The sequence below is a fragment of the Eutrigla gurnardus genome, assembly GCF_963514095.1.
Source record: "Eutrigla gurnardus genome assembly, chromosome: 14".
NCBI classification, from domain to species: domain Eukaryota; kingdom Metazoa; phylum Chordata; class Actinopteri; order Perciformes; family Triglidae; genus Eutrigla; species Eutrigla gurnardus.
In genome coordinates, this window is record NC_139937.1 from 9632425 (window position 1) to 9650983 (window position 18559).

Here is an 18559-nt window from a genome sequence, read left to right on the forward strand (position 1 = left end):
TGGAGCGGGGGGGGGGGGGGGGGGGGGGGGGGGGATGGGGGGAACAGGGATTTGAGAGGAATGCTCTCATAAAAAGGCAGAGAGAGCAACAGGAAATAAAGGCAGATTAGAAAAGAGAACAAGCAGATAAAAATTAGGAGGATAGCGGAGGAAATGATGAGGAAAGAGGTGAGAAGAAGAAGTAAACAAAAAAAAGAAAGAGAAAGGAGGGAAAATAGGGTAGAAATTATAAGGGGAAAAGATTACTTTTAGCAAATTTTTTTTTAGTCCCAGGGCGATGCTGTAGAGTAGTAGAGATATTCAGCATGAATTAAATGACCTGGAGAAAGAACAGTTCCACACACATCATATGTTTTAGATCCTCAAAATGTCCAGTCTTTACACATCTCTCCATTTAAGTGCTGGCCACTCATATTTGTGAGGACTATGCATATCATTGCAGTTGGGCTAAAGGAAGCCATACACAACCAGAAGGGGAAATCATGGCAGGTGGAAATCTACCAATCAAAAAAAAAAAAAAAAAAATGTTTTTCTACCCTGTAGTATGCCCCCTCCTCATGTTATGTACTTTATCTATGTAGGAATAATTCTGAATAGTTCAAGTTTATAATTTAACTCACTTGCTTACTCTTTCGTGTTGCATTATTTTCTGAAACATCAAAATGTATGATGTATGTAAGACTAAAAGGTGAATTTATCTTTGGAAAAAGCAATAAAATATAATAAGATGGGGCCCTGTCTTCACAGCTTGTTGCTACTTGATTGGAACAACATAAGATAAAAATCTGAATAAAACATCCAAGCAGTTAGAGCTGGGTAAAAAGCAGCATGACAAGTCTAGTACACCAAAAAATGCACAAGTACACTGAATTTACGTTTCTGTTGAGCACCTGACATTACATAATACTAGTATATGCATACACTATTTGGTCCAATCAGCTATACCAAGTATTTTCCTGAATGATCTTGCACTGCTCAGTACTCTTTCAACTGTATGTATTGTTGCAACTCCCAGATCCTTTTATTGTGACATCTTTAGCACGTTAGAGAGCAGAGAAAAGTGCTGTTTTCCCAACACATACACACAGCCGCTGGATGCAGCAAAACGGGACTGCAGAAGAGAATTGTAAAATCTTTGGAGGACTTTGGATAGACCGCAGAGTGGATTTAAAAAAAAAAGTTGGAGCGTCTCCTTATCTCCCTCTCATTCCGCTCCAGTAGGCTCACACCATGAATTTGAAACATGCCTGAGACCAAACCAGAATGTTGTTGACATTCAAATTCTATATCAACATTCACATGCTGCACGTGGATTCAATCTGTTTAAACCAGGTATTTCTGCACAGTTGCAGATAAAGATTAGTATCAGTATTATACTTTTTGTAGGGTTGTGTCATCCAACATTTCTAATTACTCCATAGTGTTGTAAAAGTCAAGTATTCAATTTTTTTTTTTTTTTTAATAATTTTAGGGTAATATCATCATAAAATATGATGATAGACATTTGAAGCTTTATTCCAAAACCTACAGCCCTAGTTGAAATACAAAGGACTTTTTTCTCTTCTTTTGGAGTGAGCGGTGAAACCTGAGTTGAGGGCGAAGCAGTCTTGACCATATATTATTATCATAAGGACAATATTGAGTGGCGTGGATCGGCTTTGAGTGGAGGAAACAGAAGCAGATTTTCTCACCACTCCATCACTCTAACATGCTCTGCATTGAAGCATCTCCTCCTATTGTTGTTATGGGTAATAGAGGAAGAAGGCCATTATGCTGCTGTGATGCGTACAGAATACAGTAGCTGTATCTGTCCCTTCTTTCAGCTAAACTTTCAATGAATTCCATCCAAACCAATGAGAACATACTTGTGAAACGCTACAGTGTTGATAGGGAAAATGCAATTTGCTTTGTCATTTGATTGAATTGAGATAAACTCCACTGCTCATAAACCAGATAGAGACGACATGGTTGTCTCTTCTCTGTGTCTGTGCTGTCGCTGCCTTGGTATCACAGCCATGAAATGTTTTTCACTCAAGGGCGAATACCAGCTGTCAGTTTCAGCAGCGCAACAAAAGTATAAATGAGGCAATTACACTGACAAGCAAGACTTAAATGTATAACATACAGTGTATGGAAATGTAAGTATATTTGGTTGAATATTCCCAGAATAATATTGTACCACGATATCCTATAATAGGAGTAAATTATTTATTCTATGCATTATTCTATGAATTGCTCTCTCCATTGGCCCACCTGAAGTGTTTTGCAACATTTGACTGCTGTCATTTAGACTATACCTGGCCCAATGCTAACCTACACTAGCTTATATTTCAGCTATGTTCCATTAGAGAATACAGGTTTCCTGTGTATGTTCCTCGTTCACTGCATTGAACAGAGGGCAACCTTTTAGTGTGGGCCCTCGTCAGTAAATGAACTCCCATCAGCTGCTTTTACATTTCTTGTTAGGTGTATTTCACACATTTAAGTTCACAATAATTCTAAGTTTATATTACTATAAACAGTCATACAGGTGTTTTTATGTCTTTTTTCCATGTGTGCGCTCCTAACCTCTCCAGATGACAGGACGTTGTTCATGTACTCAAGGAAGGACTCGTCTTTGATTTCGTTGTCCGTAAAGAGGAAGCTGATGCCTTTTCCGTGTTGGCCAGCTGTTCTGTACAAAACCTTCAGGTCATCCATCAGGTTGGCCGTGTTATATGAGCTGGCAAAGAACAGAATGCATGAAATAAATATGCACTTAAAAAAAAGTGTGAAGATGGAAGATTAATGGGTGGAATGTATCTCAGATAGACAAGGATGAGAAACTCAATGAATGAAAAGCAATAGACTAACAGAAGAACGATGATAGTCTTTAAAATTGATAGTTGGCAATGAAAAGTTATTTAAACAAGTCAAATTTAGTCTGCAGGAGGAATAGAGACATAACTGTACGAGGTGTGCATGGAAAAGCCAATTGTCTGTGTGCAGATAAATAAAATCAAGGTGCCTGTTGTCTCCAAAGAGGGCTGTCCACAGTCTTATTCATATTCATAATAACACTAAAATCTGTCTGACAAAGGGCAGACAGGAAATAAGTTGGCGACAAATTCCCACATGGGAAATGAGGGAGAACGACATTTGAAAAGGTTGGCAGAGCAAGAAGAAGGCCACAGGGAGACACAAAACAATGAGACAGACAAAATGTTGGATAGAGCAAGCAGAGACAAATTACGCAGTAAAAGCAAAGGAGCATTTTTCCTGATCAATCAAAAGCACTGAAAAGACAATCATATCATCTCACAGAGAAGAATCAATTGACGTGGGGCCAGAGCTGCAAAGATATTACACAATGAATATCATCTGATGAGTCTTTCTGAAATGTCAGAACTGAGACGCGATATTCATACTTTGTAAAAAGGGAGTACTGTGCTTTTGATTTCATATGCAAAACTATTTAGAGATGAACCTGATTCGAAACAAAATTATATTGTAACCTTTATTTATAGAAAATAGATGCATGTGTGCGCGCTCATATACCTGTTGTAGGTAAGCCTTACCGTGTGACAGTGATCTGGAAGATCTTGTATCCGGCTATGAATGAGGCCAGCCTTGTCAGACTCTGTTTGCCTGAACCCCCAACACCCACCAACAAGGCATTGCCTCCCGGTGTCCTGATTATCCTCGACACCTACACACACAAACCATAACATACACATACAACTATGGATTAATAATGGGAATTACAACTGCGAAAAGAAGAAGAAAAACAATAAGCAGGAGAGATAGATGGGGAGATTTTGTGTAAATGCAAGTGAGGCACGCAGGCATGTAAAGGTTCCAAAAATGAAGTTGTACTAAATCTGGCAGGATATTTGGGGGCTTTACGATTGTCTGAGCAGATCTGAGGGATTTGAAATCCGTGAAGCTAAACCAATAAGACACATTTACCAGGTGGCCAGAGACACAACTCCGGTGGAAGGCCCATGTCTGAGGGCTCTGAGGTTGTTTGTTTGTTCATTGTTTTTTTATCCGCTACTTCAAAAACACACGTATGTAGCTAAGAGTTACCTTGATCAGATGTATCATAGCATCCTGAAAGAAGACCATGTCCATGCCAGTACCCCTGATGCTCTCATTGTAATGGTTCAGAAACATGTTCAGGCGCTCCTTTAAACTATCAAATGATTCAATAGGCTCGTAGACTTTGGGCAAATCCAAGTCTGAATCTTCAGGCTCTTCTCCTGTGAGGAAAGAACATTTCATGACAAAATGATCATAATATAACAAACGCAAATCATTCCTGTATTTTTTAAGAGAGAAGAACAACACAGCTGAAATGTTCCAGTGCTCTTTGAAGGGTCGGTACCTGTAGCCTCAGGTGCATCTCGTAGAAAGTCGACAAAGTATCTGTCCAGTCCATGATCCACTATGTTCTTGTGCTTCTTGACAAGCTCCTCCTCTACCAGCTTTGCCAGAGCCTGGTCGAACCACACGACGTCCTCTGGCATGGTGAATCTGTCAGCTATCACACGACTGCACTCATGCTTCCACAATGCCAGCAGCACCTGGGAATTGTATATTTGTGTTATTGTTATCTCATTCAAGCAAGAAAAGTCGAAAACCTTTTGTTTGGGAGAGTTTGTCTGTCGGCCAGTATAAGTCAGCAGGGCAACTACTGAATTAGCTTATTCAGCTTTATTGCTGTCCATCGTTTCAGAGGCTATAGCCAGTATGACAAATTGAATTGATGGAAGGAGACATTTTATTCTTTAATGGGATCATTGAATGAGTATGAGGCCTAGGTACAAAGATGGAGAAAGAAAAGCACTGGGCAGAGACATACTGGGTCAGTTGCCTGCAATGGAATTCATTAGGCCTTTGATTAGATGTATTGATTGTAGGAATACTTCAAACCCTGGGGAAGTTACATGTAATAATATCCAATACTCTTGTTTGAGTGGTTTGCTTTATTCTAGTTTAAGCCTTCTGAGTTAGGTTGGCAGCCTCAGCAGGGATGTTGACCATGTTTGCCTCGACTCTTGGTAGCCTAAGGTAGAGGACATAATACATTGTACTCTATTATTCAGTGAAAAACAGGGAGCTGCCCACCTCAGCAAGATTTGAGCTTGCAATGCACTAATCTTCTTTTCTCCCCTACCAATGAACACTTCCGTCTTCCTCCAATACTGTAAATTTATAGCCATTCATTAGCTCTACCACATAAGGGGTAAGAGGTTTGATCACTCTCTGTCAGGCTCTCTGCACTACTCTCGTCTACTATACGGTAACCTGCAGCACACTACACTATATTACTTCTCTCTGCTCTGTTATCACACACACAAGAAACCAGCCAACCGGGAGAAATAATGTTAAAGACTGGAGCACTAATGCTTGGCATCGGATAGATGATACAGTGAGTGATTTGTTTAGACACAATAATAGTTGTGTTACTGACAGTAGAACAGATTTACCTGTGTGAATTCTTTTGAAAATCTTTCTATTAATGCATGGATGCTGTAGAAGAAAATGTGTTACCTTACAATTCTTATTTATATCTCATATAATGTTCCTTTCTCTCGGAACATCAAATGTCCTGCTGAGCTGTTTTATTATTGTGTTTAACCCTTGCCTACGCCTTCCCTTTTGATCTCCCGAATGTTCTGTATAAATCCACCTCGGATTCGGCCATTCGGGAGAATGGATCTTCATGGATACACTGTGAATTTCTTTTCTCCACTGTCAGTGATTAAACCTCATTTGAACCAGCCACAGAATTGGACCTGGAGACCATTTGAATATTCTTACCTGGACAGAGTTGACTACCTCAGCGTTGGTATAGAGCATGCCTTGCCAAATTCTTGACAAATCTCTCAGGTTGAAGATGTAGTGGAACTTTGCGGGAGTTGGAAGCATCTTGACTTTGACCAACTGCCAGAGACGGCGGGTCAGAGACACCAAACAGGGTAACAGTTTCCGGACCTCATCAGCAAAGCCACGACGTGAACAGAAGTGGCCTTCGCCAATCACACCTATATAACAGGGTCAATGATGGAGTAGATGAAGGTGGGAAAGAGACCAAAGCTTATCATGTTTTTTTATCAAAAGTACAGTATAAGATTCAATACATGCTGTAGAGGCCATGTGTTTGTTTTTTATATTTTGAGTCACTTCAGAATTACTAGTATTTTATTAACTTGGCTCTATAGTAGCATCAAAATCTAATTTGATAACAAATTCCTTAACATGAATCAAATGTTTTGATTCAACGTCAACAATGATTGCACTGCACTCTTTTTACTCACCAAATATCTTGTCAATGGAAGCGTTGGAGGGCAGCGTACAGTTAAAGACGGAGAACTGCCTTTTCAGTCTCTGTGGGATGTCATTACGGCCTCCTCCCGGATGGATCATAGCTGCTAGAAACTGAACGTCCACAATATTGGTGAACTCTCCCGGTTTCTCCAGATTGAAAAACCCGCTTTGCTCCATGAGCTGCCTGACAATCTCATTAGTCACCTATGATGAAGGGCAAGAAAGACAGCTTGAATCATGAAGGGATTTATTTGATATTAGTTTATATTAGAAGTTTTTATTAGTCAGTTTCAGTTAATTTAACTGGAGCATTTAATTAGATCAAATTTCTGCAAAATTAAAAAGAAAAGACTTAAAGTATCTTTAATGAGATTCAAAAACAAATGACACAACTAGAAATGAACTATTCATTAAGGTAGATATTGAAATTGATGTTAAAATTAGCCCTAACCTGGTCACCCCATTCATTGATGACAGGCATGTTGATATCATCTATGAAAATTGACATTTTCTTCCCAGCAGGAGGTCCATAAGTGGTCCCCATCCTCTTATCCACATAGCTCTCCACTGTCCTCTAAAAGAGAAATAAGTTGACCAAAAATAGAATAAGACAACACATTGTGATGAAAAACACAGCAAAATGCAAAGGACAGATCTGTTAAATTCCACTCAGACACAATCTATAGACAGCTCGATCAATGTGCAGCTTAGCCATGCACAGGAAAAGGAAAGTGCTCATTCCTCCATTATTAGTAAGACCAATCAATATGACTTCACAAGACCATGATAATCCATGACAAGTAAACACTGATGGGCATCCATCTTCAGATGTAGTGCAAAGAATGAGATGGAGGAGGAAAGTAAACAGGCGGTTCTGCTTTACCTGGAACATGAGTGGTGTGGTGGCAGAAGAGAAGTTGAGACTCTTCCCCATGTGGGTCTCAGGATCGTACTTTGACATGTAGCTATTGATGACCACAGTCTTGGCTGTTCCTTGTTCTCCAATCAGCAAAACAGCCTAGGAAAATGTTGTTTTTTGTCAACAAGTTAGAAGCAAATCTCTCCTGCCATCCTCAACTAAAGAGATTCTTAGACTAACTATTCATGTGATTTATTTGACTGATCGACAAGTCGACAATCTGTAAAACTAAGTTTCTCTACAAAGAATCGCATAAAAGCACCACTTTAAATCTTGAGAAATGTGTTCATAAGTTATTCAGCATTAAAAAAAACATAGAAAAACAATAGAAATATTTGTGATAAAAAAAAGTAAAATGCAACCTGAAATGGAAGTAAATTATTCTGTTGAGCTAGACATTTAAACTGTTGCCTGAAACTTTCCTTTGTTGTGTCCTTATCTCTCAATTTTACAACAATGCTGAGGCATAACAAAGGATAGCTATTCATATCATGTACCTTCATCACAGCTTCACATAATGCAATACTATCTTTTTCAGATCACTACTTTTTTCTTCACAATTTAGCTCTATCAGGCTCTGGAAAAAGAATTCTAAGTAAAGTAAATGGAATTGGAGGAGCATCCAAAATGAAATCTTAACAACGTCTTTACAAAGACATCCACATACAGAAGCTCTCGACTCTCCTCGTGTGGCATCATGAATGAACTCATACACATCATACATATAAATACACTCAGTCTCTATTGATGAATGCCACATGGTGGAGCACTTGATGGGCTCTCAAGTAGAGTATCGACCAAAATATTTCATTATGATCTTTTTGTAGAACTGCGCTGCATCCGGCCAAGCTGCCATGTTATTGATCTGAGGTGTGTGCATATGTATCTACACAGCTGCATCCAGGGATAAATGAAGCATTACACACTGAATAGAAAAGAGATTACATGGGCGTTACCCTCTCTAAAACCCTTACCATGAGTCTTAAAGACTGAATGGTACGATGTGTACTAAATGTTCCTGTTCACGGCTGCTTTTTAGGTAAAGTGTCACATTTTAACACATCAAGCAGATACTTTCAAACTTATTATAAGTTATAGCAACTCTTTATGAATGTAGCCTTTCATTGTTAATTGGCAGTACACACTACTGCTTTAGTTATCGTGCAGTGAGCCTTACCTTGCCCTGCTTCGCAATGGTCTGAATGAGGAAGTCTGTTCTGACATTGTCCACATTTGGGACCAAGATGGAGCTGTACTCTGGGGTGAAATCAGATGGATAAACGTACTCCTCCACTCTGGTTCTCCAGTGGACCCACTGACCTGGAAGAAGAATACATGTGCATGCATTAAAAAAGCTATAGATTAGCAAGGAATATAAGAGTGACACTTTTCCTATTTTAAAAATATTTTCACATATTTTATTTCAAAAGTTAGTGAAACATGAGGTTTTTACTCGTCAATATTCTCTGGCATCTAAGCTACAGGTGATAACATCTATTTCTCAATGCATGCATACCATCTGCTGTGACATGATAGTCAAACATGGTGTCGTCGCTGTCAAGAGGAATTTCTGGCAAGTTCAGACAGATACTGTCATTCCCTCTGAGCCAGATCTCCATCTTCCTCCGATCATCGGGTTCAAGTAGAGCTCCGGTGCTCCACATTAGGGCGAAGACATACAGCCGCTCCAAGTGCTCCCTAGACAACTCGCCACACTGCTCCTGTAGAGTAACATTGTTCACCTTGTTCAGATAAGCACGTTTAAAACAGAAGAGGAACACATCAAAGTTTATCAGAGTTCTCTCTGTTTACTGAGGTTTGTGTTCTTAAACAAAACAGAATAACACTGATGGGTTCCAGCCTATATAGTAGGTAACAATGAGCATAAAACATCTGACATGGTCACAAAAGATGCCTAATCTCATAAAGTGACCGTTACAATTCATGGACTCTCAAACAATGAACTGAATTCACAGGGGAATCAATTTTCTCATCTAAAATAAACCATTGGGTCCTTTATTACTATTAAAGTACTGTGATTGCCATAATGGTTACAACCCTATGACAAAGAAATATCTACTGTGTCTGCTTTTACACTCTCATTACGCAAAGTGGGCATAATGGGACTACAACTACTAAGACTTACAAAGGATGACAGATCTACTATTCAAGTCTTTCCAATAGCCTCCGACAGCTCGCGCCTTGTTCTTAGAGCAGTAAATGATTCAAAATGCCTTCTATGTGAATGTCCCAATTTACTCCAGGCTGTGAATTTGTTTTGGCAGTATGAATTAACCTCTTCATTACTAACATATACAGCACCTTCTGCCTGAGTGCAGCCATGGATGGAAACATCGTTGTAAACTCACCTTTGGTGGTATGAGTCCCTGCAGCATGTTGATGCACTGCATGATGACAAAGGCCTCCAGCATCTCCATCTTTAACTCTAATGACTGCACACTGAAGCGGTAGAGCTCAGAGAAGGAGGAGGAGAAGAGCTCTCTCAGCACCTCTGCCTCCTGGGGGAAGCGTTTCTTCAACCAGCCCTAAGAAGACCAAACACACCAGTTTAGTTAATATTAGATGAATTGCTGGGTCTCATACAACACCCGTTGCGTAATGTTTATTTCGCTTTGCAGCAGAAATGTCAAGTCCTCTGAACCAAGAAAATTGATTTCTATTGATCTTTCAGATATATAGTCATATCAGAATCTGGGTTAAACAGTTTTAATATGGTATTTTTTACATTTGGTGCTTCTTTTCCGTAGCTGTAAAATGTAGCTCAAATAGTAGTAGTTGATGTAAATGTCACCAATTGTGGCACACCCATCCTCAAGACCCCCCACAATCTAGTTCTAGATGTCATTTCGCAGGTTTATATTGTAATATACCGTACCCTAAGCACCTCCATTTTCAATTTCTGTGCAGGGAAGAAAAAAAATATATATAAAATCAGTTATTCAATTCACCTCCAGTATAGGGCTCCAGTTGAGGACAGAAGAGCTCATGAACACCATGCCGTTGCGTGAGACGGTGGCTGGAGAGGCATTGTCTATGTTATGCGGCTCAAAAACCACTTTACAGTTGGGAGCCATAGGTATGCGGTCTCCATTTGCCAGCGTCAGAGTTCTGTTGTCGTCCAAAACTGAGTTTAGGTTCTCAATCCAAATGGCGTCAACGGGTCCATCCAGGACTATCCAGATGTGCTCCCCTGAGATAGAGAACAGTTTTTTTGTTTGTCAACAAGGATATGCATATCATAACATACATGGTCTAGTGCACTGTATTTTGTTTGGTGGCAGGCTGAAAAGGCCTGTGTATTTAGGGTGGCACCACGTAGATGATGATCTTAAAATAGAGTGTAGGGGAACTGCTGTTTCTCCTGTTATCTCGTTCCCATGCTCTGATTCTACCATACAAATAGAATGAAAGTAAACAGACATCCCCATTCACAGCAGGATGGCCGTTTTTATGTGTACCATTGCCAATGCAAAGAACAAACCATGTAGCAGGCCAACTCATCCCATTTCTCTGGATAATGCACAGTGCTATTTTCTTTGGTAATTTCAAATGATCACAGCGAACATTTTAATCTTCACTCAGTTCTACTTCTATGGGTTCCACTATATAAAAACAGCCTCATGAGTTTGCACCAGAACACCTCAACATACGATGAGAAAAACAAGCACAGGACTATGATGAGTATTTTAGGCTTGTTCGGTCCGATGCAGATGTTTGACTGCTCTGTGATCACTGACCTAAATCTTCAACCAAAGGACCCACAGTTTGAAATCAAAATAATAAATTACTCATACAGCTTTCATGCACATGGGCCACCAGCTGCATTTCTACAGAGGTGCTTAAAATAGATCAGGCTTGTGATACTGTTGCAGCATCTGTTGTATCACAGTGTACATACGGCCTGTCTTCACAAGGCATTTCATTTCCTTGTAGAATACTTCACATAGGACCCAGGAGGCCTGTCACCAATCCACATCACCTACTTTCCTATTCCAAATTTCCCGTCTGCTCAAACCAACAGTGAACAGTTGCAATAGAAAGCAGGAGTGCATCCTGCTCAATATGCATAACAGCATGAATACATCAGATGCATATTTTTGACACATAAGGAAACACACATGATGTATATTCATAACATGCACACATACATTTAAATGAAATGCATTGGATTAGGAATGAGCAAGGAGATCAAAACAGCTGTTGGTGGTGCTTTAAATTATGGATGCAAAGATTGTCCCAAGATACTTAAACCTCTCTGCAACGTAATAGCATGCTGGTTTCCCCAAAGTTTCCAAAGAAAATTAAATCCTAGATTACCAGGAGTATTAATCATTTGAGCAATCATTTCTAACTCGGCAGGGATCAATTTCATGTTTTCTCTCTTCCATTAATGCTCACATATCAGATTTGATGTTGTTGAGAAACCATGCCCTCTTATTTTCCCATTCATACCATTTTAACAGTTTGTGCTAATCTTCCTTGAACACACCATCATCACATCACCAACATCTGAGGTCGATTCTAAACCATGTCTAAATGGCTAAGTTTAGGGTTTAAGCTAAGAAAATGCTCACAAAATGATTGTAAGGATGAAATATTCTCTAATTTACACAAAATAGGATGTATTACATGATTTAGAACTCTCTGCACCAAATGCATTTATAACTGCTTGTATCCTTAATTATACAATCTTCATTCAGTGCCAGCTCAGCTCAATTCCAGGTATAAAACCAGTGCTGAGAAGGCAACCTGACCTTTCTTTGCTCTCAGTGTTTTCCTCCAAAGTGTAGAGAAGATGCCGTCAGTCCAGTCATTCGTGGCCACATCCAATCGACCAAACATCTGAGGTGCCGTGATGGCTTTTGGGTTCATGCGCATCTCTTTGTGAGGCAGACCACACTCTGAGAGAGGAACGACATCAACAGAATCATTTACTCCGACATTTTAAAGCAGCATGGCTAAAATATGCACAGGAAAGACAGATTTGTGAGGTGTCTAAAGTTAAAAGGAGGTTTAAGGCAGACAAATTATTCTTAATTCTGTCTTTGTGTCTCACCACAGACACACATTTCAACGTCAACCAATGAATCACACATTTATACATCTTTTGCTAAACACACATTCCAAAACATGCACACAAATCCTACCTGTCATAGCTCTCATCAGCGTGTGTATGCAAGTTGTCTTTCCGGCCCCACTGGGCCCCAGGGCCATCATGCCATGTCGGACCCTCTGAGTCTCGTACAACTGAATGACCTTCAACTTCCAGGGAGGGTGACGGATCAGACCTGCATCCTCAACCTGAGGGGGAACGATTTCAACATATTTACCACACTAAGCATATAAGTATATAAAGTCCAACGGCATGTTTTGGATAATATTTAGAATATATTGTAATGTACTGATAGCATCACATACAGGTCCACACACATTTAAATAAGATACATGCAGAGGTATTATGACAAGCGTACATTACTGCAGGGAGAGCACATAATACACCAAAGACACACACGCAAGAATACTGTACTTGAAAGACGAACGTTTTACGTTCTATTTTCTCTGCACTGTTTGCCACAGTAACTTAGGGTAGGGCCTTGAAAAATGGTAAATGACATCATTTCTATCCCTCTGAGTGCTATATCTGGAGGCGTTTAACAGTGACATGAAAGATACAACAGTCTCACAGTCCATTAGTCTTTTGTCGGATTTTACTCAACTTCCTCCTCCGTTTACTTTTTCCTCTGTCCTCCTTCCATCTCTCTCTCCATTCCTCCATCTATCCTACTGTATTCCTCTGCCATTTCTTTCTCCCTTGCCAATAGGCAAACTCATCCTTCACTCCCTCCCCTACCTGTAAGTCGATGGCAGCCTCTAGTTCAGGGTAGCCTGCTTTATCAAGTTGTATGCCCGGGAAGAGATCTTCAATCAAGCTCAGGAAGAGCGGCTCATCCTCATCGATCTAACGACCAAAAACATGCATATACAGAGACACAAGTTAGCAACACAACTGTGAAAAAACACTGAGAAATCTGTCTTTGATATTCTGTTTTTTTCCTGTTGTGAATACTAGTGAATACTACTAGTTTTTTTGCTGTTATCTTTGATTATTAACTTTCAATTTGTATTCATTACATTGAGTTCATTTTCTTTATTCCAATTTTCAGCTTAAAAAATGTATCAAAAGAAATCAAGATTATCTATTGGATGCTCTATTGTATTATATTAATTTTTAGACTGACCAGCTTCGATAAGTTCATGTCCCTGAGGACCCTCATGACGATGGTGGACTCTGTGTCACTGGGGTTGGCTCGCTTGGCTGCTCCCAGCGTCCGCAGCACTGACAGGATGTTCCTCAGGCCAAAGTCATAGTGAACCTGGACGATCACAACCAGCAATTTAGATTTACATAATTACATGTTTGCAGACTGCATAAAACTGCTTTTCCGTCTCTTCTACAGTTTCATGACTCTGTAACATGCATTTGCAAGTATTCCAGTGAACTAAGCAACATAGATAAAAGTCCGATAAATAATTTACCTAGAAACCTAGAACTGACGATGAAACAACCATTACTTTGTGAGGCATTAAGCTCAGGTGCTAAAAGTGACTTGAAAAAAAAAATTTTCTGGTGAGAAAAGTATTTATTCATAATGCCAAACTGTTACCCATTAGACCTAAGGACAATGTTAGTCAATAGAGAATTTACTGTGTATACATCTATTCATATATTTCCTATATGCTGTTTGTGGGTTTCCCTGTGTTTTGGGCTTTGGGAACTGTAATTGTGGGATGCATTGCCTGTGTGTGCCGTATGACAAAAAACTGGCATTTTCTATTTGATTTGGCACTCTTGCATGCTGTGATCCGCCCAATAATACAAATTAACTTTAAATACTGTATATACAAATGGAAAGGTGGTAAGAAGTGAAGTCTAAAGAAGGATAATTTAAATTTCAAATATTTTACAATGATGTACAAGATGATGAGAAAGTTTCACATTTCATATTTTTCTCATCAGTTGCTTTACCTGTTTGGAGAGTTGCTCCTCACACAGCTTGTAAAGAGTGAAGAACTTGCGGGCCAGCTCCATGTTGTCTATAAACCCACAACTGGCCAATTTGACCCTAATGATGATCTGACGGTCAGGAACCATCATGGCCACAAAGCGGAAGTTGATCTTGAGGTTCTCAGGAAGCTCCTGGCGACCTGCATAACCTGGATTCTGATTATACAGGAAAAGAACAAGAAGAATAATGTTACAGTGTAGAGTGTATTACATAAAATATTTAGACCTGAAATTATACTGTTAAAAATAATAGTAATAAAAGTGAACACGCGGACAACATGACACAGGAAACCTTAGAGCAGGTTGATTAATTACAATTTACAAAATCTACAATATATGTACACCCCCTTCAGAATGTCTTTGTAGTATTTATTCACGATGGCTATACACAAAAAAATACAGAAAACTTAAGTTAATAATAGACCATCATTAAAGTTCATAGCAAGCGCTCCTTCAGTTAGTTAAATCCCCATTGCCACAGCTCAAGCCCTCCTCTCCACAGAGCCTGCCTTTGATCACTGTCTCCATACACGTCTACACACACACACACACACACACACACACACACACACACACTGATCTCTGACCCTTCTTATCCACTGTTCTGTTTAATGACTTGCCTTGGGATAGCAACTGTGCCAAGGAGATAAAGAGATCTAACTATTACTGTATGAAGATGATGTATGATAATGCACACTGGCTAATAGCATTAATATAGCAGCTCCTGGTGTTTAATATTGTATTAAATCTGACTTGTGAAATCAGACATGGTCCAGGTTCGATCTCAACCTCTTAAATACTGTTGTGTCACTGACCATGGTCAGGAAGATGCCAAACTCGGGGCTCATATCCACACTGTCTCCATCAGTGAAGACAAAGTTTTTGCGACGTTCCTTCTTGCAGGTGAGAACTATCGCGATCTGCTGAGCTGCCACGGACAAAACCGGGAGTTGAATGCGGTTGAACTCGTCAAAACAGCCCCACGAACCGGACTGAGCCAGACCTGGAAATCAGACACATGCAACGTTATGGTCACTCCATTGCAAATTAATTAAACGTTTTATTTGCGACGACATTTCGCCTTGTGACTCTTACCTTTGAATATTCTTCCCAAGCCTCTGAAGTCCATCTGGTCAGAACAGTTGAAGACCACAACGTACTTTCCCAGACAGCGGGCCATGTCTTTTATGGTCTCCGTCTTACCTTAACAACAAAAGGCAGATTTGTTACATCTTAAACTGAGATGCAACTATTTTTATGCCAACAGAAAAACAAATAAATTCTCCACCAAATCACGTATTAAAACAATCTGTTTATTCGAGTGGCTCCCTGAAAATGTAAAAACCAACTATTTAAATAAAAAAATTATAATAATGTAAGATTGTGTATCAGGGCAGTAGTTTGTCTTCTTTCCTATCCGATTAACAATTTCACAGCCCTTGAGATTTAATAATTTGGGACCCTGAGGTAAAGTATCACTGCTGTCATCTAACAAGGGACAATACCAAAGATAAGAGATGCTGTTTATGTATTTTTGTCACAATTTCATTTTCGTGATGTCATTTTACTATAGTTTACAACTGTTTGGCCATTAGTTTCATGTTGTGTATGCCAAGAACCAAGTGTTCCACCCCATCATCAACCAGCGTACTACTAGTGTCATGTATGTGGTCCTGCCTAGGAAGTTATGTAATTGGATAAAATCAGTATTTCAATGACACATTGTTCCTCAAGGTAATACGTTAAGGCCTCAGACTTACCTGTTCCTGCAGGACCAGCAGGGGCTCCACCCATACTCATACCAAGAGCCTGTGCTAGGGTGATGTAGCACCTGACCAAATATAAACAGGAAGACAATGAATTTCATATGCATAATACGATTCCTCATAAAGCAGTGTTCATTTGCCCTCACATTCAATTCATCACACAATAAGACTAATATGATATGATTCTCCACAGGGAGGTTGGAGGTCAGGCACAGCTCGAAGCTGGTGAGGATTCAGTATCTCGCTGGAAGACACTTAGGCTAAGAGGATGACTGACACCGGGAGCTGACCCAGGCCCTCTAGTTAAACGCCGTTCTCCCTTTTCACTGCATGGCTGGCATCTAGTCAAAAATCAGGGAAAAACTGCTTGCAACAGATGTTGTGTCCATCAGAGAATCCACAACATTTCAGACCTTTTATTTACAACAACAAAAATCTACAAAACAAATTATTATCGACATTGTCCATTTTGCTTTCATTTGATACCACTACTGCATTTAATCAGTGTGGTTAAAAGTATTTCACATAGACAGTGCAAAGCATCGCAGCACATATTTACCATAAAGAAAGAAAAATATACTTTTGTCAGGCAGAGAAAGACGGCAGTGAAAACATCTGGGCGGTCTCAGCACATTCGGCCATGAGGCCAGCATGCCACTTCTTTGGAGAGCTGCCGTCCTCTCATCTCTTTCTTCTTATCGCTCATCATTTTTTCTCTCTGTCTCTTCTCATATGTCCTTCTCTGTGTCTGTAACTCTGACAATGGCTATGTATATATACTGTATAGACGCCGTAAAGCTCCATCATTCTGACTAGTTGTCATACCCTTTCGTTATTGGCTGGGCTCTTCTCCTTAAGCCCAGCCAGTATTTATACTTACTAAGTGTAATATCATATCTGTATATCTATCTACATCATAGATAAAGGCCGGCCGACTTATGTGTCAACCAGTTAAATTGACCTCTCACAAATATATCGGTATCTGAGAGTACGTCATCCGATTTGTGCTGATATAAACAATCTTTTTAAAAGAACATAATGCGATAATAATTAATCGTTTGGGTATAATATAAATGCTGTCATCATGCAGTTTGCTAGCTGAGGTCAGGAAATGTAACACCCACACTAACAACCTCACAGATGGTCAAAACTAGCAAAACAGCGCAAAAGTGACAAATATGAACATCAGCCAAGATATTATAAACACACACATACCATTACAAACACTAACAAATGTTATGTTTGCATTTTGGAACATAAAACAGCAAACTTAGGTGCTACATGTATGTTGCCAACTAGTTTGTGGAATGCAAGGCTGGGAAGTTAATGATCATTGAACAATGATCACTTCTGTACCCTGTGTGTTACCCTTTGTCCCTGACAAATATCATGCCACTCATGCTTATCACATCTGTTTGCTGTGTAAGAGAATAGCGACGGTGTAGTGGTGGTTTGAGACTTTTCAGTGTTGACTTAATGCTGACGAGATGCAATGCTGGAAAGTAAATAAACAACATCTGCATGTTTTACTGCGTGCTATTTCTATATATTATTACCTGCACCGGGACTTGAGTATCTAATTTAATTCCCTTTCATGTAGGCCTATAACAATATCCTCATCCTTATCCTTATCCTTTATGACATTATGTATTTTTTATGTACCTAAATTAATCACAAGTGAAGAATAATGCATATGCCGTACATACTGTATATGGGTTGATATATCAATAAATGAATTTTTAGTTGGAACCACTAACATAAATGCGCTCCGACAGTGTTTGTTTGATACTTTTTAAAATGTTGTTACTACCGCGTGTCATAATTTGATAGTACTCCCTGGTCAGTGCAGAAGTATATACGTATTTTAAATTTTGGCTTTAAATGTGTGTGTGAACTGGATGACCCTCTACCTGTCAGTCAACGGCGTAATGACAAGCCTTTCAGTGCAGCCCAGGAATTCATTCTGGTAGCTAAATCCCACGTCTGTGATGTTGATGATCATCTTGTCTGAGTCCTCATTGAAGTAGAAACGACACTGTTTGAGCCACTCAAAGTCATTGGGGCTTTTGACATGAAGCCGACACTGGAGGAAGAAAGGGTAACGGTTAGAGTATGCAGGAAGGAGGAAGAGAAGAGTAGAGGCATGGAGAGACAGGCAGGACACAGAGAAGGGAAGATGACAGAGAAGATGACAAGTGAAAAATAGGAAATCGAAGCCATTCACGAGGTGAGGTGAGAGATAAAAGCAGGAAGAAAGAGGGAAGGATGTGTGGTAGGGATGAATGCATGGGGAGCCAAGGGGTGACAGGAAGGTCACATTAAAAGGTGGAAAGAAGCAGAAGCAGGTCAGAGGAGGATGAAAGAAAGGAGGTGAGACATTGTGAGGTTAAAATGAGGTGAAAGGAAGGTAAAGGAGCGAAGAGAAGGGTGGCAGGAAAGAAGCAAGTTAAGGAAGTAGTTAAATGAGTACATGGA

General features: G+C 39.7%; 1 protein-coding gene across 1 annotated transcript in view; it reads right to left on the reverse strand.

Annotated features, from left to right (window-relative positions):
- Positions 1–18559, reverse strand: part of dnah5 (dynein, axonemal, heavy chain 5) — a 78174-nt gene that overhangs the window by 40388 nt on the left and 19227 nt on the right. Inside the window, exons 39-59 of the mRNA XM_084027936.1 lie at positions 17995–18167; positions 16079–16149; positions 15414–15521; positions 15134–15321; positions 14280–14474; positions 13492–13626; positions 13104–13211; positions 12400–12553; positions 12007–12153; positions 10201–10442; positions 9601–9777; positions 8748–8952; positions 8409–8551; positions 7196–7330; positions 6764–6886; positions 6303–6516; positions 5806–6029; positions 4367–4565; positions 4069–4241; positions 3558–3688; positions 2569–2722 (exon numbers count right to left, since the gene is read on the reverse strand). Of these exons, the coding sequence (XP_083884062.1) occupies positions 2569–2722; positions 3558–3688; positions 4069–4241; positions 4367–4565; positions 5806–6029; positions 6303–6516; positions 6764–6886; positions 7196–7330; positions 8409–8551; positions 8748–8952; positions 9601–9777; positions 10201–10442; positions 12007–12153; positions 12400–12553; positions 13104–13211; positions 13492–13626; positions 14280–14474; positions 15134–15321; positions 15414–15521; positions 16079–16149; positions 17995–18167 (3399 nt within the window). The remainder of the gene's footprint in view (positions 1–2568; positions 2723–3557; positions 3689–4068; positions 4242–4366; positions 4566–5805; positions 6030–6302; positions 6517–6763; positions 6887–7195; positions 7331–8408; positions 8552–8747; positions 8953–9600; positions 9778–10200; positions 10443–12006; positions 12154–12399; positions 12554–13103; positions 13212–13491; positions 13627–14279; positions 14475–15133; positions 15322–15413; positions 15522–16078; positions 16150–17994; positions 18168–18559) is intronic.